The sequence below is a fragment of the Gavialis gangeticus genome, unplaced genomic scaffold, assembly GCF_001723915.1.
Source record: "Gavialis gangeticus isolate Ggan-Ray unplaced genomic scaffold, GavGan_comp1, whole genome shotgun sequence".
NCBI classification, from domain to species: domain Eukaryota; kingdom Metazoa; phylum Chordata; order Crocodylia; family Gavialidae; genus Gavialis; species Gavialis gangeticus.
In genome coordinates, this window is record NW_017729024.1 from 118,900,318 (window position 1) to 118,921,994 (window position 21,677).

A 21,677-nucleotide genomic window follows, 5' to 3' on the forward strand; every position below is an offset into this window, starting at 1 on the left:
CCCCCCCCCCCCTTTTCATTTTAGATATTGCTTGCATGCTTATTTCACAAATTGGAGAGAGTTAAAACGAATGTAACAATTTCACCAAAGTCTTACAAATATTTTCACTGAAAACTTAGACTGTATGAACAAGACCTGCATCTTCTGTCTCCAGGGAAAATGTGCAAGAATGCAAGTAATTTCAGAGCATATACTTGAGGCCTTCTGATGGGCCTTTTATTTTTAGCAAGGTCCCTGAATTTGGTAGCTCTCTCATGCACCAACCTGAAATTCTCTAATTCATGTATATAAGAAAGAGAAGCTATTATGATCTCAGCCAAATTAGGAATATGGATGAAACACCCATGTACTTCAGGATGCCAACAAACCAAACCAGCATGTCACTGGCACTAAAAGTATATTGATGAAGACTACAGGCCATGAGAAGAAAAACTTTAGTTTCATCCCATCAACCCAGAATTATAATAAAGCCAATGGTCATCTTCTAAAGAAAAACACTTCCCAAGAAAGAACAGTGTCCCATTGGTGTTGTCATTCATGTTTTAAATGTTGTTTGATTGAAGGATTTTTAAATTTTGTTTTAGTGCAGGCTCTGGTGACCAGTGCTAATTGCTGCTGATGGTGCTAATCATGGCAGCGTTTGTTCAGTTAATTGTTCCTGATCTGGGGTGATTGATTGCTGATTGTGTGTAACCTCTGGTGATAGGTGCTTATAGTGCTAATCATGCCAACAGCTATTTGTTCTTGTCTCAATAAAATGCAGGTTGTCTTATATACCATCCCTATGAAAAACCTACATTTTCACACTGGAAAACTGGGGTTGACCTATATACCATGAAATATGGTAATATAAATCCCAGTAATACTCTTATTTCTTTGTGGGACTTAATGGTTGTCAATGATTAGGTAAACTGGCCCTTTTAAACAAAACCATGGACTCCTTTTAACCTACAACTAATTTAACTCTATTCTGAAATCATGTGGGCTTTTACAACAAAGAATTGGCCCTATTAGGGTGTATAAGGCTAAACATGAATCTCTGGGGAAGTGATCCAAAGATCAGAAGTTCTTTGACAGAGAGGTTGGGAAGTGCAAACCTCCAGAGAGCAATGTTCAGCTAGAAAGATGGGAGAGAGAGCCTGGTGCACCAGAAGCCTCAGCAAGATTTAAAAACTAAAAAGGCCAAAAACGTTTATGACTACTTAAGGTACAGATGGAAGTAACATTTAAAAAAAAAAAAAAGTGTAATGTTTCAAAAAGCTGACACTTCCAACCAGAGACATTTGTATAGACCCTATTTCCCCTGTCCAGCTGAAACACACCTCAAGATCACTGCAGTTGCATGCATTTGTTTGCTCTCTAGACAGGACAGACTATAGGAGGGTACAGGTACAATTGGGGGGCGGGGGGTGCATGGGTATTTAGTGGGGAGAGGCATGGGATTTAGCAGGGGTCTTGGGGAGGGGAGCAGTCACTGGAACATGGAGGTCTGTAGTGACTTGGATCTCCAGTCCCCAGTTCTCCAAATCTCTCCTCTTCCCCTCTCCTAGGAGCAGGAATGTAAAGGAGGCTGGGGGGCTGGAGAGCCTGGCTTTAAGGGAGGAGCAGGTGTCGGGTCTGTCAAGTGCCAGGATCACTTCCTAGGTGACAAGCACTCAGCATCAGGAGCTCCCAACAGGGGTTGGGTGGGAGTGGGAGGGTCTGTGGTAGTGGTATGGAGCTGCAGGGACTCCAGCTCCAACTACCCCTCTTCCTGTTCTCCCCCTGGAGCAGAGAAGTAGAAGGGATGGAGACTGACATGCTTATCACCTCACAGGCCCCCAGGAGTGGACCCAATGGTTGTTACACTGTTCACCCATCTCTTCCTCCCTCCCTCCTTTCTGGAGATCCTATGGGATCCCTGTCCCTGTATACACATAGCAAAGAAAATTAAACCCTTGAAAATAACACCTGATTTCAGTAAGTGCTATTTTGGAGCATTTCAGCCACATTTGGAATATTTCAAAGGCATGTGAATTGCTTGAGTTAAGTCTATCCACACTGATAGTGAAAGGAGAGGACTATAGTAGTAGCACCTGAAACTACAAGGGGAAAGCCCCTGGTAAAGCTGGCACAACTTCAGTTAGTAATAATGAGTGATGGATAGGGGAAGCCAGTGACTAATACTTGTGAATGGAACTGTTAATGATGTTGGCAATTTAGGAGACAACTCGAAAAAAACCCCTGCAGTGTATAAAACTGATGCACAAAGCATAAATTGCCTCATTAGTCTCATCATTAGAAGGGGGACAGGTAATGATGCAGAATATCCCATGTAGGTCACCAGTTCAGATTCAGTTCAGGAATCTACAAATCCAAATCAAATTGGGAGACCTGTTAAAAGGTCCAAATCATTTCAGAAGCCTCCGAATTGATTTGGGGAGATCTGGCCGTAGACTATCCAGGCAGCAGTCCTCGATGATGCTGGACACAGATGCCTCCAGCTGCTAAGTCTGTTGTGGTGGGCAAAAGGAAAGGGCGTGGGAAGGGGGTAGAACAATGCCCCCACAGTGAGGGAGGGATTGGGGCTGGGACAAGCTGCCTAGCCAGGGTGGGGAGGTGCAGGACTCGGAGGGGGGATCCTGTCACTGCGTGCCATCTGTCTGGGAGCTGCTCCTCTGGTGGCTCTCATAGCTGGTCCGGGAGGGCATGTGCCCCCGGATCTGCGCCGGCTTGGCTGCACTCCAGGAGGCTACCCCCAACTGCCCACTGCAGGGCTGCACTCTGCAGGGCAGGCGGAGCCAGGGCTGTGCTCTGGGCAGCAAGCCCCCACTGCTGGGCTGCACTTTGCAGGCATGTCTGAGGCAGCACTGGCACTGTCCCGTGCCTCCCTGCCCCAGCTGGGCAAGTGGCAGGAGGGCATAGCCCCTGCCCCCAGCGCCTTCCGCCACCCATCCAGAGCGCAGCCTGGCCCAGCCTGCCCTGTGCAGCTCCGGGGGCACATGCCCGCTCCCATTCCCTCCCAGACCAGTGGCGAGAGCCACCAAAGGAGCCACTGGAAAAGCAGCCCCCAGACTGGCAGCTCACGGTGGCACACAATTGTGGGAGCCCCCCACCCTGGCTGGGCAGCTGGTCTCAGACCCAATCCCAATCACTCCCTGCTGTCGGGGCATTGATCTGCCCCTGCCCCATACCCCTTCCCTCCCCCCTCTGTTTACCATAACAGACTTACTAGCTGGAGGTAGCTGTGTCCAGTGTTGTCAAGGACTACTGCCTATATAGTCTATGGCTGAACCTCTGAATCAGCACTGAATGGAATTGAGACAGTTATTCAAATCACCGAATCCAAATCCGAAGCAAACACTTTCTGCTTCGCACAGGCCTCCTTTCCTACCCCTGTGTTTGTGAGAGAAGTCTGGGTATTCTCAGTTATTGCTAGTTTTCAGAATAGTCCTTCTCAGCTGTCATCAAGGTATCGAGGAACTCTGCCCAGGGCTGTATTACTACTATCTCTGTGACGAGACTAGCAAGGAAGTAAATTAAAGCCGTAGAGTTGTTTGTAGTAACTGCTTTTCAGAGATCAACCCCCCCCCCCTTCCATATCAAACCACTCTGCTACTGCTCAGTTTTTACTCTAGTGCAGTGGTTTTCAAACTTCTTAAGACTTGAGGCACCCCTTGTTAATCTGAAGGCACCCCCAGAAAATACCAGCTCTCAATTTTCAGTTTTTCTGACTACATAAAAATGATAGAGCCATTCTTTTGTTGCAGAAAACTCAGAAAGATCATAATTGGTCAGAATGTTTTTAACAGTGTGATTTTTACTATCTGAAGTCTCCAGGTCTATCTTGTGAATCATGTTTTCACACCACAGCATCCTGGTTGAAAATTACTGCTGTAGTGCATGGCCCTCTCTGGTCTAATCTATGTCAACAGAGTTGTGTTGGTTTAGCACTGCTGATTTTCCTTAAATCCAATCTGGTTAAACTTTCACCTGGACAACAGACCCTTTAAAATTGGTTTAAACCTTGCCTAAATTTTCTTTCACTTAATTCAGAATTTTATCAATATGTTTGTCCTTCACAGGTGAAGACAACTGCATCCAGTGAGGGGGGAGCCGGGGGGAGGAAGAGAGAAAAGAAAAAGGGAGGGAGAGGAGACAAGGAGAAGAGAGAGAGAGAAAAAAGAAGAGGGTGGAGGCTAGGTCACGTGGGTACGTAGGTGACTTATAAGCTTGTTCTTTGCCTTGAACAATCTGGTGCAGGAAAGTCAAGAAAGTTATACGGACTGGGTACGAGAAGATTTTTGTTTTCTTGGCCACGTGTTTCTTCATTGCTTTTGCCGTGCGTTGCTGTTCGAAGGCCAGTGCTCCATTCTGGTTTGATGACTTCCAGGATGGACAGTTGTGAGCTATTTGCTCCCATGACTCGGGGTCAGTGCTGAAATTTTTTAGGGACACCTGTAGGGTGTCCTTGTACCGCTCCTTTGATGTGCTGTGAGAGCATGCTCCATTTGATAGGTCGCCATAGAAAATTTTCTTTGGCAGGCAAGTGTCAGGCATTCTTGAAAGGTAGCTGGCCCATCTTAGCTGCTCCATTTTCAGTAGAGAGTGAATACTGGGGTGATCTGATCTTCGGAGCACCTTGGTGTCTGGAATCTTGTCCTGCCACTTGATCTTTAGTATCTTTCTCAGGCAGCATAGGTGGAAGTGGTTTAGTTTCTTGACATGACACTGGTAGACAGTTCAGGTTTTGCAGGCATAAAGGAGGGTTAGGAGAATGATGGCTTCGTATACCTTCAGTTCCATCAACATTCCCATGCCTCTGTTGGACGGAATTACCAGACTGATTTACAGAGTCTGCTGAAGGCCATGCTAGCTGTTGCTAGTCTCATGTTGACTTCATCATCGATGTAGACAGCATGGGAGAGCATGCTGTCTAGATGGACAAACTTGTCAACTATTGACAGTTGTTGGCCTTTAACTGGCTAGATGTACACCTTGCTGGGGTCGTTTGACCTCAGTACTCTTTCCTGCCATGGCAGGGGGTTGGACTCGATGATCTGCTGAGGTCCCTTCCGACCCTAGAAACTATGAAATTATGAAACTGAGATGTGTTTCCTGGGGTGCTGTGCCAGGCACAGGTTGAAACATCACTTTGGTTGTCTTTGTGTTAATAGTGAATCTGAAGTTGTTGCAGGCTAATGAGAATAGGTCCATGAACCATTGCATGGCAGCCTGTGAGCCTGTGCATAATGCACAGTTGTCAATGAAGAGGAAGTCATGAAGTGTGCCTGTCTGGACTTTGGAGCTCGCTCGGAGCCTGTGCAGGTTGAATATGTCTCTGTCAAAGTGGTATCTGTTCCCCATACCAAGATCAACATCTTGGAAGGCATCTGAAAGCATGGCAGAGAATACCATGCTGAAAAGGGTAGGTGCAAGCACACAGTCCTGCTTGACACCATTTGTAACTGGAAAGGGGTCAGGGTGCATTCATCCTTTGCAAAGATATGCGCCATCATGCCATCGTGGAATTGTCGAACGATGTTGATGGATTTTCTGGGGCATCTGTATTTCGTTGTGATTTTCCATGTTGTACATGCTCAATAAGAGCTTGTGGAAAACTTAATCACCACATTTTAGAAGAGACTCTAGCAGCTCGCTTTTGAGCTTTCTTTGTTTGCCTTATAGGAAAGTTTCTATTATGTGTTTACTACATTTGTCTTGCTCTTCAATCATGTGCTTTTTGTACTGCATTTGACACATGCTGTTAAGCAAAGTCAGTAGTCAAAAGTCAAAATCATCTTTTGTGTATTAATGAATTGAATGTGTGATTAAATGAATGTGAATGAATTAAAAAATGTTGGACCTATCAGATTGTTGCTGTGGGGGTTGTTTTTGCCTTTGCATTTTTATAGAAATAAGAAAAAGGCAGAAAACTAAACGGAAGCTTCTTTCTTTAAAGTAAAAGAAACTTGCAAAAAACAAAGCAGTTAGAATAAAATGAAGATTCATCTGTCTTTTGAAAAGAGTATAGGAAGAAAGGGAAGTAAGTTATTTATTGCAGTTTGGAAAACTTGCATTGAGATCCACAGAGTTAAAAAATAGTGCGCAACATAATTTGTTTACAAGCAATACTTCAGTTGACTGATAACCAGAGATTCAAATCCATCACTGGCTGTTAGAGTAAGTCATATTTGGCCACACCTTGCTTAATAGGCAGAGGAGAGGTGATGAGCAGTGGAACAAAGGCAGATAATCAACAAATATTAGTTTTGTTGTAGTCATAGTTTATTTACAGCTTTTGCTAAAATAATGCAATAAAATTGGCAACAAAATAATATCAAATATAGTATACAGTTATTGGTACAAGCATACATTAGGAGTATATGTCAGGAGTGTGCAGTTATTTTGGGCAGAGGGCCACTTAATAAGTTTTGGGGAGCTGTTGAGGGCTGCATGGGTAGCCCTGCTCCTTGATGGTTGCCCCATCCCTGGTCACCATGGTGGGACTAGAAGTCCTACCCTCTAGCCCCTGACCTTTGCCATCGGTCCCCTTGCCCCAGAAGTACTCCTTTTGGGAGGAAGGGTGCTGTGGTCTGGAAGCTGGGAAAAAGACAGGCAGACAACATCTACTATAACTTATTTTAATTTTATTTTTAAATATACTGGTTTTTGTGTTTACAAAAAGTGCATCAGAAGTGGCTGCATAATAGCTCAAAATACATTCCTACTGTGTGTTTTGTGCAGGCAGTAAGGGGTGCAAGTGGCGGGGTGTGCTGAGAGAGTTGGGGCCAGGCTTCTGGCTCTATAGTGTGCAGCTCTAACAGACTGCATGTGAGCCTCATACAATGCAGCCAGGCAGACCCCATGCCCAGGCTCTGCACTTCTGCATCCCCACTCTGGATCCTACCAGTCCGAGGGCTCCGTATTCCCACCTGCCACCGCCTTTCCATGCATTCCCTCTTGCAGGGCTGCCCACTGCTCCCCACAGCCCCCACTTCCTGCAGTGCTCCCCACAGACCCCACCACTCACCATGGCTCTGCTGCTTGCCGGGTTCCACCATGGCCCTGCTGCTCACTGGGGCCTGGCTACAGCTTTGCCACCTGCCAGGGCCCGCCGCCTGCTGCCGATCCGCCACCCACTGCCTGCCAGGGCCCATGATGGCTCTGCTGCCTGCTGTAGCTCCGTTGACTGCCAGGGCCTGCCTCAGCCTGGCCACCTGCTGGGACCCGGCTGCAGCTCTGCCATCTGCTGGGGCCCACCATGGCTTCACTGCCTGCTGTGCACCACATGCGCCCCATAGTTACCACTTCCTGTGCTGCTCCCCATGGCCCCCCTGCTGCCATGCCATTCCCTGCACCCCCCCCACCACTCCCCACACCTGCCACTTCCAGCCACTCCCTCTGTCCAGTCTTACCTTACTTTCCTCTCGGTTAGAGGGGGGGGATACAGCTCCAGGGGCACAAGGCCACAAGCTACAAAGGCTTCTTGTTGGGGGCTGAGGGTGGGAAGGGGGTGGGGGGCTGGGTGGAACTGGGCTAGCCTTGTTGCTCAGCCACAGGCTCCCACTGGGTCCTGCTTCCACTGTCTACCTGTCATCTTTGACAGGCAGCCACGGGCAGATAAAAATTAATTTTCTAAAAGTTTTAAAGGCTTTGTGGGCCGGATGTGGTGCATGGATGTACTTTGCCCACCCCGGTATATGTTCCACCAGTTGCAACAAAATTAAAATAAAACAGTGTATGATGATACAAAAATGCATAAAATGAAGCAATATATAATAGTACAGTAAAAATGAATAAAAATAAAGGAATTCCGTTTGATTTTTGGCTCTTATTCTTTGTTCCAGTAATGTAAATATATCTAGAGAGGCTGTAAGTTGTTAGAGATGAACCAAATTATTTGTTTTTTTCTTCATTAGACCAGTATTTGAGACTTTCCACTAAGGGGGAGATCCATTTTCATCCTCTTTATTCAAAGAATGATGAACAAGATCACAAATAGTCGTTTAGGTCATCTTATTCCCACAAGAACGTATCCTGTCTAGATATGGGGACACCACTTGCCCATCTCATCAGTGTGTGGATCTCATTAGGATGAATCACACCCTAGTAATGGCCTCTCATTTGTAGTTTTGTGCTTCACATAGGTGGGTTTCTAGGCCAAAAAGAGCATTTCTTTATCTCAAAGTGGAAGCTTGATAATCTCACTGCCTGCATATCTGTCTCCATTCTGGCATATTTCATTCTTTAAATTCATATCTTGTTTTATATATTGGTAATATTGGGTTAGTGACTGTCGGCACATTTCCCAGGCCACTGTTTGGAGGAGAACAATTGTTTTTAAGCATTTAAGGGTTTATTTGGAAGGAGGAGAGGCTTTTAAAATGCAGTTCCTAAGGGTATCTGATAGATATACTAGCTCTTAATTTTTTTTTTACCAATAATTCAGTTCTTGAGCTTAATATATTCACATTAACCAGCCCCATTTCAGATTGCATGAGCCTCCCGCCCGTTACAGAATTTAGTAGAGGTAAAACTGCATTAAAGTGTAATTAGAATTTTTTTCTAGGTTTGAATGAACTGTGTGTCCACACCTCATGGTTATGCTCTGCACAATAAAATGAACCCTACCTTAGATGTGTAGACCTTTTAGTGCTGCCAGTATCTCCTTTTTACCAGTCTTATTGTAAAAGGATGAAAATCTGAGGCTTGTTTTGCTTTAAACCTTCCACTTTTGATGCATTGGTTCTAGCTCAGATTTTTATTTAAATAGATTCCAGTTATTTAAATGAGGACACTAACTCTTATTTTCTTTTTATGTAAAATCCATAGTAGTTTCCTCTGTTCATTCCCAAGAACCAGTACCTAGGATTTAGCAGTATTGATTTCTGGGCTATTTAAGACGCACAGTGCTGTTGAAAGCACCTAATAAATTTTGGTTGCCTGCTAACTTCATTTATCAGTGAACTAAGTGAATTTACAAGTTGAGGGCCCTCTACTGGGATCTCCTTCTATCATCTTCTAGGCAAATAATTTAGTCGCACTCATTTCTGCTGTTTGTGGTACAAGGAAAGAAGGGCCTTGAATATTCAAGAAACATCAGGCCACATTTAGTTTTATATTCCAAATGCAATTCAGATTGCACTTCAGAATGAACAGGAATCTAGTTCAGCTGTTGAGTTAGGGTACAGACAGAAGTGACAATTTTCACCCAATCTGGCCACAGAAAGCAGTCTGTAGCTGTGACCAAACACAAGTGCGTGGCTGCAGACAGCTTCAAAAATGGCTGTTCGGGCAAAAATCTGAACCCTCATTGCATAAGGGGTCAGATGAAGATGGTTCAAAACAGTGTCTGCTGTAACTTGTCTGCATTGCCTGTGTATAAGTTCTTAGATACAGATTTTAAAAGATATATGCTTCCAAAGACGTAGATACATGCCATCTGAGATTTGCAAAAGCACTTAAGTAGGTTAGGTACATAACCACTGAAATCAGACTTGGGTGCCTAATTTGCTTTGATGCTTTGGTAAATTCCACTAGGCATCTCCCTGTGTCTTCACATGCTTAAATATTTGTAAACCTAGCCCCTTGATAGATACTGCTTTGTAGCACTGGCCATGAGTGAGCCATCTCTCATAACAGTGAGTTTGTTCAACCTCATTTGCTTTAAATCTAGACATATGAGTTTAGTCTAAATTGTGATGGAGAAAAAATAATTGCCTTTGCTAAAGCTTACTCATTTTCAGAATTAGCCTGTTAGTCTGAATTGGAGCCTGGCTTCTGTGCTGTAACCTTATGTTGTCAGTAAAGGTGATGCTAGAGCTTTCACTTCCATGCAATTAAAATGAGTTCTAATATCTTATTTCTACAATTCTTCCTACCTTTTTAGTAGGGGGCAGCATTTACTTTGTTTAAACAGCTCTAATAGTATCCTATCACAAAAACAAAAGAATAACTTCCTAAAGTTAAACCCTTCATTATTAATGACCACTGGCATGTAACCTACAAGTACAAAGAAAAGGAAATAGGAATTAAGTTAACATTTTAGTTCACTCTTATCCAAATCTAGTTTCGTGGCCATGTACAAGGAGGAAATCTAGTAGATCATAAAATTCTCTCAGAATTTTACCAGGTAAATGATGTACTTTCTATCTGTTCCCTTAATTTTGTAGCTGTTTAGATTTTGTTTCATTTAATTGCTTGTTTCTGTAAAATTCCTGCAACGCACTTAAGTCAAAACAATTAACTGTTCTTTGCTCTTTTGTAATATTTTTCTGCTGTAATATTTTCTTTTCAATCAGGTGAAAATGAAATCCTTGACACTCTACACAATATTGCAAGCAAGAACAAGATCTGGAGGTCCTACATTGGCATGGGTTATTACAACTGCTCAGTACCTCCAGCCATTATGCGGAACTTACTGGAGAATGCAGGATGGTAACTTACAGTATTTCCTCTGTGTGTGTGTGTGTGTGTGTGTGTGTGTGTGTGTGTGTGTGTGTGTGTGTGTGAGTGAGTGATATACATTCATGATTTTATAAATATGATACACAGACAAATTCTGTTTAATGGTGTACAGATGTCTGTTTTTGTGCACTCATCCGTTCTTGATGCAGAAACCAGAGGTAAAGGAAACATCAGTCATTCATTGATTGTTAATCAGTCAGTTTAAAACATTGTTATTTTTCTGAAATAATCAGCAAAGGCAAAATTGCATTTTTGTTCATGGAGAATAGTCTTTATCCCACATACTGACTATAATAACAGTAGTGGCCTTTGTAGCTTAACTTTTCTGACAAAGAAATTCTGATCAAAATAGCAAATATTCCTTATTAGAAGTTTGCGTGAGCATTTTTTAATACAAAATTATAACATGGAAAAAACTAGTTATTAAGCCAGTATTAACCGTAGCTTTCACCCACACTTTACAGAGACCAAAGACCATTTGGGATCTGGATTCAACCCCCTCCTTCCCCAGTATGAGTATCAGTCATAGACATCCTTTTCTCTGATATGCACAGTAGAGAAGGTGGTGTCTGAAGATTTCAGTTCCAAATCAGTTTGCCTTTAGTAAAAAGCAAAGTTCAAAACAAAACAAAACAGTGAATTAGAAAAAGTAGTTTGGCAAACGTGAGTAGATTAATCTCTCTAAAAATCATTGCTTGTTCAGTTGTGGAATATTCATTAAGCAAGGAGAAAACCTGGTATTAGTTCATGAATAATTGTGGCTAGCTTGTACTTCAGCATTTGTTAAAGGAGATCTGTGTATTGTCAGTCCTAAAGTGTGTGCCTGAGTGGAGTGTCTTTGTGTAGCTTGCATATCAAGCTGCTTTTTCCTTTTAGAAATTTCATGTTGTGGATCCGAGAAGTCTAGTTAAGTTGCATCAAAAAAAAATAGTTCAAGTTGGTCTTACTCTGCCCCTGCTGTAGCATTTGCAACCTATGTATTTCCAACCTAACTTCAGTACTGACCTCGTATATGAGAACAAAATATTTCAAGTTAACTTGAAATAGAAATGAAATGCAGGAAATTCAGACTAAGTGGATATAAGTAGTTTTTCCAACTAACAGGATATTAGTAGAGGAGTCAAGGAAGACTTTTATTCTTGGAATACCTTTAAAATCAGATTAGCATTTAAAAGGCTCTTACGAGTTTCAAATGATTAGTGCTGTAGAGAGCAGAACAGAGCTGAGCCATTACAATTCTAATCAAAATTAATGCAAACTTGTTTTAAGAAATCAGATTGCCCTGACCAGTCTTGAATTCTCTGTGCTGAGCATTGAACAGCTTGAACCATATGCTCATTTCATAGCTACCTGGGAATACTTTTGTTTTTTGCTTAGTTATGTACCCTTGACATGAGTAGTATTTTTCTTCGCAAGTTCCTTGTGTCCTGGTACAGTCAAACAGATTTTTCATATTAGGAGGGTTTTTAACATGCTTACTTGCCACTGATTTGCTAAATTAAGAGTGAAGCAGCAGCATGAAGCTGAGCTGCTTGCTTCAAAGTGCACTGCTTCTCCTTTCAGCTGGAACACAGCTCTCATTCTGTGCAGCTATTTACTATAAGTATGTATATTCTCCTAGCTAGTTCACAAACCCATGTTTCAACAGGGATGACACTAAGAATATGATACTGCAAAGAATCTGGGTTCTACTCTGTAGGAAATGCCATCTTTGTGATAATGTTTGTCTTGAAATATGGCCGTAGGAAGTGGTGGGGTTTGGGCATTTTCATTTGAATTATGTGCACTTCCAGTGTGAAACTTTGTACATACAATTAATATTTTAAGTTATTAGGACACTTGGGGTTAGCTTTTGGAGAAGGTGAAGGAGAAAAGGATTGGGAGTTTTATTTATGATTGAGTGTGTTTTCATTTAGAAGTGTGAATATTATCAGAGTCATCCTTCTTTAGAAGACTTGCCATAAAAGTCTTCCAGGGAAGTTGGTTATATTTTCCTAGGAAAATAATCAGCTCTGTAGCAGTCTTGGTAGTAGCTGACTCAACTAGACACAGAAGCATGAGAACTCTTTGAGAAGACAGAACAGCTTAATACAGGGGCTGGCACTTATTTTGGCGGGAAGGCCGCTTACTGAGTTTTGGCAAGCCATCGAGGGCTGCATGACAGGCAGCCAGGGGCAGATTAATATTAATTTTCCACATTTTTAGGGACCCTGCAGGTGGAATAGAATGGCCTGGTGGGCCGCATTTTGCCCATCCCGGCTTAATTAGTTTCTAGATACAGTTCTATGAGGGCAAGCCTATGCAATGATTCCAAAATGCTTAAGAAATTTTGCATTCACAAACAGAGGTTAAGTTTGCATTTTACAGAAAAGGTTATTGTAAAATAAACCTGACACTCCTTGCCTATTCTGTTTTGTAGAAGGAAGTTTGGTCAACCTGTGTCAAAAATTTTAAAAATCCAGTATTTGAGAATTTTCAGGCCTAAGAATGCTTTTTGTTGTCGGAAAGTAAACAATAAAACTTAAGAATGGGCTGATGTTTGTCTGGTAGCAGTTCCATAGTTATGATAGCAATGGTGTAAGCCAACACTCTGGTCTGTTTGCAGAAATGTTGACTTAATTACGATACTCTGATTCCTTTGTTTTTCATTTTCTTAGGAGAGATCCACAGTTGCAGGTTTCTTGGAATTTCAAACACTCACTATGACACAAGCTAGGAAAGGTGTGTTTTGAGATTTCAGTATACTTTTAAGAAGCTGTGTTGTAGTTTTAGAATAGCAAGCTCATTTGGCTTTGACAAAAGAAGGAAATGGCCTGCAATTTTTGAAATCCTTTTAATCTTGCAGCTTATAGTTACTTATTGTTATAGCAATTCAGTTCTCTTAAATCCAGACAAAGGGCTTTGCTGTTGAAGTAATCATAATTGTCATAATTGACCACAGAATTACCAAGTTTAGCTAACTGACAACTAACCATATTACATAAAAATTATATATAGAAAGAGTATTTCTGCTCTTTCTTGTTGTAGCTGTCTGGATATTTGTCATTACCTGCTTCAAATTCCTGTAGTATGGTGCAGATTGTACAGAGCAAATTAAGGTTTATTAAGGCTACCCATTTATGTGCACAAGACTTCCTGATAGTTTTTATGTTATTAGCATACTTACCTGTTTCCTTAGAAACAGAGATAATTCTTTCCTGTGATGTGACAGGACATGAACATGAATGAGTGACCAAATAATATTATCTGGATCCATAACTTTGGATTTAATCTACACTTATCCTACATGCCTTATCTCAGGGTGGATTTGATTTGAAATCAGATCAATTTAAATCATGATTGAAATCATGATTAAAAGCACTGGTCAGGAAGCCTCCATTTTAATAATTGTTTTCTACAAAAAGTGCATTCTTGTTGTTTGAGATCCTTTTATTTATTTAACTTCTTGAAACTTAGCACTTCTAGAGAAAGGTAAGTGCTTGACTGTGTACAAACTCATCAGGGGAGATCATCAGAAAATAGGAAGAGCCGTTTTCTCCCCAGCACCACCTGGGGTGGTGAGGAACAATGGTAATAAGCTGATGGAAAATAGGTTTAGGTTAGAGATCAGGAGGCAATATTTTACAGTTAGGGTGGCCAGAATCTGGAACCAACTTCCTAGGGAAGTGGTCCTTGCCCTTACCTTGAGTAAATTAAAAAGAGGTTGGATGATCTGTCTTGTGAACCCTGCATTCATTCCTGCCTGTGGCATGGGGTCAGGCTAGATGATCTGTTCAGGTCCCTCCTGACCCTAGCTACTATGAAACTAAGTTACTATGAAACTGTGTACACAAACGTGCAGAGAGACTGTAGGGCTGATGGGTGGGTAATCAAGTCTGTTATCTCTCATCTCCATATGCTGCTGTTAACAAGGATGTTATCTCTGGAGACAACATACTTTCCGTATGCCTGAAGAAGGGCATTTGTGACCTAAAGCTTGCAAAGAACAAGTTTTCGAACTATGTAATTGATTTAATAAAAGATACCACACATCTACCCAAAGAACCTTGTCTGGCTATGATCTCTGGAGATACAAATCAACAGTTTGAGAACTGAAACTATTTTTCCACAGAGATTCTTAATGGGATCTTCTAGACTGAGCACTGACTCTCATTGGGTAGAGTGATTTTCTTTAATCTTTACTAATCTATAGCGAAGTCTCTGGGAATCATAAAATTGGGTCCCTAATATAGCCATGGCCTGCTGTAACCTATTTATAGAACTTCTAAAATGGTTACAGTAATATACTGTCTCAAATAGTATATAATTAAAAATGATAATCCCTATTCCATGATGATATTTTTGAGCTTTAACATATCTTAAATTAAAGCCATCTTTATATAAGTTTGCTTTTTTAAAAACATCTTTAAAAAAATAAAAAATGTGATTAAATAAAAAAATCTGATTTAAATAAATCCATTTTTAAAAAAATCATTGATATTTGTCCACCTTGTCTTATCAGTTTTTTATTCACTGTTTATCTTGTGCAGTGTGAGTGAAATAGTCTTAAGTTTTGTACATTTTTTACTATAAGTTGCATTGATTGGACATGATGAAGGACTAAAATAAGAAAAAATGGGGATAAAGGTAGAATGCATACTCCTTAGGAAAAACACCCAAGAGCAACATGGGTTAAAAATATATATAAGGTTTTAATGCCACTGAGTTTCAGAGGGAACTGGGCTTCTAGGTCTATTTATGATTTTGAAAGTGTTATTGCGAAGTGGACATGATAGTATGGGTGACTTGTTTAAAAAAGCTTATTTTGTGGGGGAAAGAGACAATGCTATATGTTAACTCTGCATGTTGACAGCAACCATAGGGAGTGTGCACATTATGTCATAATATAATATGAGATATAGTAAAAATTATTGTTTAATGCAGGCAATCCAATTTATTTTGTTTGTAGTTTGGAAAAGCTTACTGAAAGCATTTTGCTAGTCCACAAATGTGTGTGTGTAAAATTTGAACTCAGTATGATCTAATCACAATGGCTGCCTGAAAAAGCGTGGCTAGAATATATTTTTTAAATTCCTCACATTTTACAGCCCTTCTAGGTATGTAGGTATTTAATTTACAAGCTTTTAAATAATAATAACAACAGTTACTTGAACACTGATACTCATGAGGGATCCTGGTTTTCTCTGTTAAAAAATCCAAAATTCTGTTATAAAAAATCTAAATTTTTTTATTTAACCCCCCCCCAAATCCATGTTTTTGTAGAATTAAAATGAAGCACCACTGTATATGTAGTGATTCCTGGGTCATGAGGGTCATTTTATTGATATCTTATAAAGATATCAATAAAACATTGTGTTCAACTGATACCTGTATATGCATATGTATTGGTTGAACACAATGTTTTACTGATATTTGCAATTTTAAAGCAATTTGGAAGCTTACCAGTACCTCAATCATTATAATGGAATAAATTCTAAATACCTATAATTCTTGGGCATATGAAATGTACCAGCGCTATACTGGTTTGTCAGCGTTGAGGTCTCTTGAAAAGTTAATATGATGAAACAGCAGAAAACAATCAGACGTGACTAGAAGAACCAAAAGAAAAATAGGCTTTGAAGGAACTGTACAAATGCTGCATAATTCAGTGTGCCTCCTAAAGGTTAAAAAATAATAAAAAAAAGCACTGAATGGCTGCTCAAAATATGTTCCTATGCAGTGGAAATAAATACTTCTTCAGTTAAGCATATACATATACTCAGAAAATACAATTAATTTTACAAAAAATACAGTTAATTGAGTATCTTTTTAGAATAGATAATGAAGCTTTTTATATTTTTATGGGAGCTGCCAGTCTGTTGATATTTTCTACCAGAGATGTAGTTTGAAGCAGAGTCTAGAGTTAGCTTTAGTACTAGGAGGTGATGACAGTTAGCTTAAGAATTCCAAAATAAGACCTCTATTTTGTTGTTTTCAACGTTAGCAATTATAATATGCACACAGCCTTGAAACATTCAGACCTCTGCTGCTTTCTAATCCAGTTCTCTTGGTCACTAGCCCAGGCTTTGGCTAAAAGCATGGGTTTCCTAGATACTGCTTGCTGTGATAATGCCTGCCTGCCCTGATTCGGAGATTATTACTCTTACTTCACAGTTTTTAAGCTTGTTCCTTGCTGTACATGGTTTATAATGTACTTCAAAACATCAGTTAATGTCTTAAAGGGCTTATGTTTACACAGATGTATTAAAGATGAACACTAAAACATGTGACAAAAAATAGACAGTTAAAGGAAGAAAATGTCTCCCTCCCTATTTTTTGTAGGTGTTTGACTTACAGAAAAATTAGTAAAAGACCATGGGAAAAATACTGAATCCCTGAAAGCTTTAGATAATTTTTGCATATTTTAAGTAAGGAAGTACCTTGCCACTTATGGATGCTTCTTGACTGTGTCATTTCCTTTGGGAATGTTTACTTGTAGAAATTCCCTTTTGTCAGAAAAGGTTCTCAGTATGGACTGTATGTTTTCCTTTGCTTGATTTGGATAAAAGGCGGTTTGTCTTGCTTGCCACTGTGCTGATTTTTTTTTTCATTTGATTATTAAAGGGGCTGCAAGTCAAATAACTTGAGACAAACCCCTTGGAAAAAGGGTAAAACTTTTTAACTAGGAACCCAATTTCACCTGCTGTCGGAGAACTAGTTTATATAAAAGTTTGTTCCAAAAATGTTTAACGGGTAGTACATTAATAATACAAAAGTTTTTAGAGAACTTCAGACCTAAGTGTGACAAAATAAACAGCCGTGTAATTTGAAGTGATGGCGACTAATTAAAATTGTTAAAATTCAGGGCTTATTTTGGCAGCATCTAGTCATCTGTCCGTGTGAACTAGCTTTCATAATTGTTATTTTTTATTATTATTAAAATAAGCTTTTAATGTTGGAATAGAAAAAGTGTTTGCAATAATGTATTGTAGAACTGTTTGGGTTCCTTCCCCTACTAGTCTCTATTATTTTACTTTTATTTTTTTTAAATTTGAAGGCATAACACAAATCACTAAAATATATCAGTAGTAATGCTCAGTTCTATAATAAGGCTGCAGTGACCTGCCGGTAGGGGGCAGAATTGGCGTTGCTATGGAGAGCCCTAAGAGTAGACATTTCTTGCTGAAAAGCACAACACAGGCTTTGTCTGTAATGAAGCAAGTTTGTGTCGCGCTGAAAACTTGGCAGAAAACATTCTAGATGTAGAAGTGGTTTGAGTGCTGTTTTGCAACAACTTCATAACAGAAAAAGGAAAGCAAAGTCTTATCCAGGTAGAGCTGCATATACTTAATCTTTCACTGCAACTCCTTTATTTCATTTATCTGTACATTTAATACCTTTAATATCTTCTGGAGATATGGGAAAGGGAGTACTCCGTTCAGGACAGCAAGATTTCTCTCTTGCGTAATGTCTTACCTGTCCCTGAAACCATACCTTACTGGGAGGGACAAACAAATGTTATCTGGAATCTTTTCCTGAACCTCTGCTTAAACAACTGTGAAAACCAAACAGAACTAGATTTCTCCCTGGCTTCTTTTTAACTTAAGCTTACATCAGAAGTAATATTTTGATATACTTTTAGTTTAAAAATGTCTTTTTCAGCTAGTTTGTTCATTCTTGAGTTTTTGGGGAAAGGATACCAGCAATATTGACTTTCACAGGATTTTACTACAAAAGGGAAAATTGTACAATAGCTGTGTCTTTTTCCCGTTTTACATACGGAGGCCTGTATTTTTTTTTTTCTTTTCCCATACAGATTCTGTCGTCAGTAACACCTTATAACAGAATTCTCAGGAATTCTGCTTTGTTCTTTCTCTTTTGGGAAAGAGCCTCAATCTTGGTACATATTCCTTTTGGAGTATGAAGTCTGGATCCACTCAAATCCTGAACTGTGAAACTTAACTTGATTTTTCTTAAACTTGTCCATTTTTTAAGGATCATGGAGATGTAGAGATCAAATTTTCAAGTTTGATTATTTTGATGTAACCTAATATATGAAATCTCACTTGCATTCTTCCCCTCCCTGCTCCCCATGCAATGCATAAACAGAGGGAGGGTATCTTTTAATGGATCAATGGCACAGGAATAATTTAGCCAAGCTTTTGGGCACAAGGCACTTTTCTTCAGGTCTCATGGACACACAAATAATTAGTGGATCCAGGGCAGTGAAAAGAGGTGTGCAGTGGTGGCAGAAAGCTCACTGTATATGCATCCAGGGTACCTATACACAAGCTGGGAGTCTGCTGTGATGCGCTATAATTGAGTCTGCTGGTAATTACTGTGCTCCACTTAGCTTCTATGTCTTGTGTATCAGCGTTGCTGTGCTGCAAATTGGCAGTGGGCAGTTTAGTTAAAGCTCGTTTAGCGAGCTTGTTCGATGCCGATACATGAGATACTCCAGGTACTTTCATTAGAGCAGCTTTTGGAGCACATGTAAAAATGTCCCCAGTGGCCAATATCAGAGCTCTTGGTAGTGAACTGACAGAAAAGGGGCCTTGACCAGACCACAATGCCTCTATATGTATAAGTGAGTTTCAGGTCATATGTTTGTCAACTACATGCATAGTCCCTGCCATGATTTATATTGTACTCTTACAAATTTGAAGTCAGGAGAGTGTTTTAAGGAATTAGAATTAAGTCTGAGCTTTTAAATTCTCCCCCCTCCCTTCCCTGTAGTAAGACAGTTATTGCATGGAATTTCCTGTCTTTAAAAAGTTAGAAGAGAAGACCTTCCAAAGTGCTTACAAACACCTTGATATGAAAGCAAGACGGTTAGAAACCAGTTTCTTGTGTGTATTTTCAATTTGCTAGAAGACTACATTTCTTCAAATTGTACTCTAGTGTTTGGAACCCCTGCAGAAACCTGGAAAATTAAACAGCAGAACTTCAGGGTGTATTCATACTTTTTTTTCCAAGTTAAAATGATTGAACTTTAAAATTATACCAGTATTTCAGGGTCTATGAAAACAGTCAATGTTGGACCATCAACTTCAGGTGTCTCTGAATTAAACTGCCGTACGACTTCTGACCCTAATATATGGTTGAAGTGTTTCCCCCTTTGCCACTCCTTTCAGTACATCATCTCAAGGTAGAAATGGCTGAAAGTATTGCACTGAATTTGCTCCAAGCACAGTTAGGTTATGTATTTGAGAAATTACACCAAGATTAATTCTACCACTGGTGTTTATGGGAAAACATTTAACCTGCTATATAGAAAATTGAAGATAACAGATAAATATAACTTAATATATAACAGTAAATATATTTATTGTCTCTCGAATAACACTTTCCCAAATACTTTTTTCTATTTGTATTTGCTATATATTTTTATCTTCTCCCCTCCACCCCTGTTTTTCTTATTTCTTTATTAGAAATAGATTTCCCTTACATGTATACAAATTTTGTACATGTAACTTCAGTAGAAAAAACATACTTGTGTTTAAATTATTTTGAAAAGAGATGTCAATGACCCGATATATGAAATGTATCTATCTAACAGGGTTACCCAGTATACTCCTTACCAGCCTGAAGTTTCACAGGGCAGGCTGGAGAGCCTGTTAAACTACCAGACTATGGTATGTGACATAACTGGAATGGATGTGGCTAATGCATCTTTACTGGATGAGGGAACAGCTGCTGCAGAAGCTATGCAACTATGTCACAGGTAACCAACTCTACTATTCGCCAATGTAAGACTCAGGAAGGAATTCCAAAGCTAATGCACAGTGTTTTGTCTTATTTTCTAATGTGGAAGGGGATGGATGACTGGATTGAAATTAGGATGTGCCATCTCCCATGTCATTGTGGATAGGTCATTACCAAGCATACCCAAGGAATGAAAATCAATGTCTTTTGAGCTGTTTTTTGTCACTTAACATTGTTTGGCTTTAAATTGTTGGTCTAGTTCCTAAAGCATAAATTTATGTATCGCAAAAGTACCAAAGATATGGCTAAAGAGCTACTTGGGGTCAGGAATACCATGGACATTAAACCTCAACTACTCCCTTTGTCTGTTGAACACGCACGCCTGAGGCCTTTTTATGGAACAGTACATGTGGGTGAACTATGTATTATCCATCTTGTGCCATACCTATGCTAGCATAGGGCTTTGTCTTCTGGAGTGTTACTCTGACATCCTTAACAAACACTACATTCATATAAACTAGTGTTTATTTAGTAAGTATGAATTATCTTGCAATGTTTCCTGAGCTCTACTCAAGTTGTGAGGGCAAGTAAGATGTTTATGGTTTTATGGTATGTAGGAACACTGTATAAATCACTTGCATTTTCACCTGAGTGTGTTCCATTTATAGATATGGTTTTACAACTGGAGCTGACAAATACCATTCCTTCTTTAGAAATCCATGCTCCTATTAAAAGTGAGATATCCTAGTAAAACAAGATTGCTCAGCTTTTACTTAGCAGTCAAAGTGAATACAAAATCTCTCGAGTGAGAACAGAGAATTTTAAATGTAGATCCCTTTTATATATTACTCTTAACTAAAATGCTTTCTGGAGTACTGAAGCCATTAATAAGCTGCTGGACAAAAAAAAAATGGAAACCTAGATCAGAAGTTACAGGAAATGAAGTGGTACTCACGCCTTTCCCTCAAAGAGAAGCAAGATTTGTTTGGTTGTATATCTTTTTGGACCAGCTTTACAATTTGTTGAGATGTTAGACAAACTTTGGGGCACAAAATGCCCTTCTTTCAATCTGGGAAATGAGCCTTCTGTTCCTCAGTGGTTGAACTTTATGCCTGCTACAGAGGTGCTGGGAATCTGTCATCCAGCTGTTAGCACCACTGCCCGCCAGATTTCATATACATATACATTAGGGCTGGAAGGGACCTTGGAAGATCATTGAGTCCAGCCCCCCGCCCAAAGGGCAGGAAGTCAGCTGGGGCCAGCAAGATAAGCATCCAATTTGCTTTTGAAGGTGTTCAATGCTTGAACCATCTCCAATGGCAGGCTGTTCCAGACCTTGGGGGTTTGGACAGTAAAGAAATTCTTCCTTATATCCAGCCTGAAACGCTCTTGTAGTAGTTTATGACCATTTGACCTCATCATCCCTTGGGGCGCTCTGGTGAACAAACGTTCCCCCAGATACTGGTGGTCACCCCTGATAAACTTATAGGTGGCCATCAGATCACCCCTCAGCCTGAACTTTTCCAGGCTAAAGAGCCCCATGG

The 21,677-nt window shown here is 40.2% G+C and overlaps 1 protein-coding gene across 1 annotated transcript in view; it reads left to right on the top strand.

The window, feature by feature from the left end:
* The window catches only part of GLDC (glycine decarboxylase), a 98,487-nt gene that overhangs the window by 26,628 nt on the left and 50,182 nt on the right, over positions 1 to 21,677 (top strand). The window contains exons 3-4 of the mRNA XM_019517603.1: positions 10,284 to 10,419; positions 19,988 to 20,152. Coding sequence (XP_019373148.1) covers positions 10,284 to 10,419; positions 19,988 to 20,152 — 301 coding nt within the window. The remainder of the gene's footprint in view (positions 1 to 10,283; positions 10,420 to 19,987; positions 20,153 to 21,677) is intronic.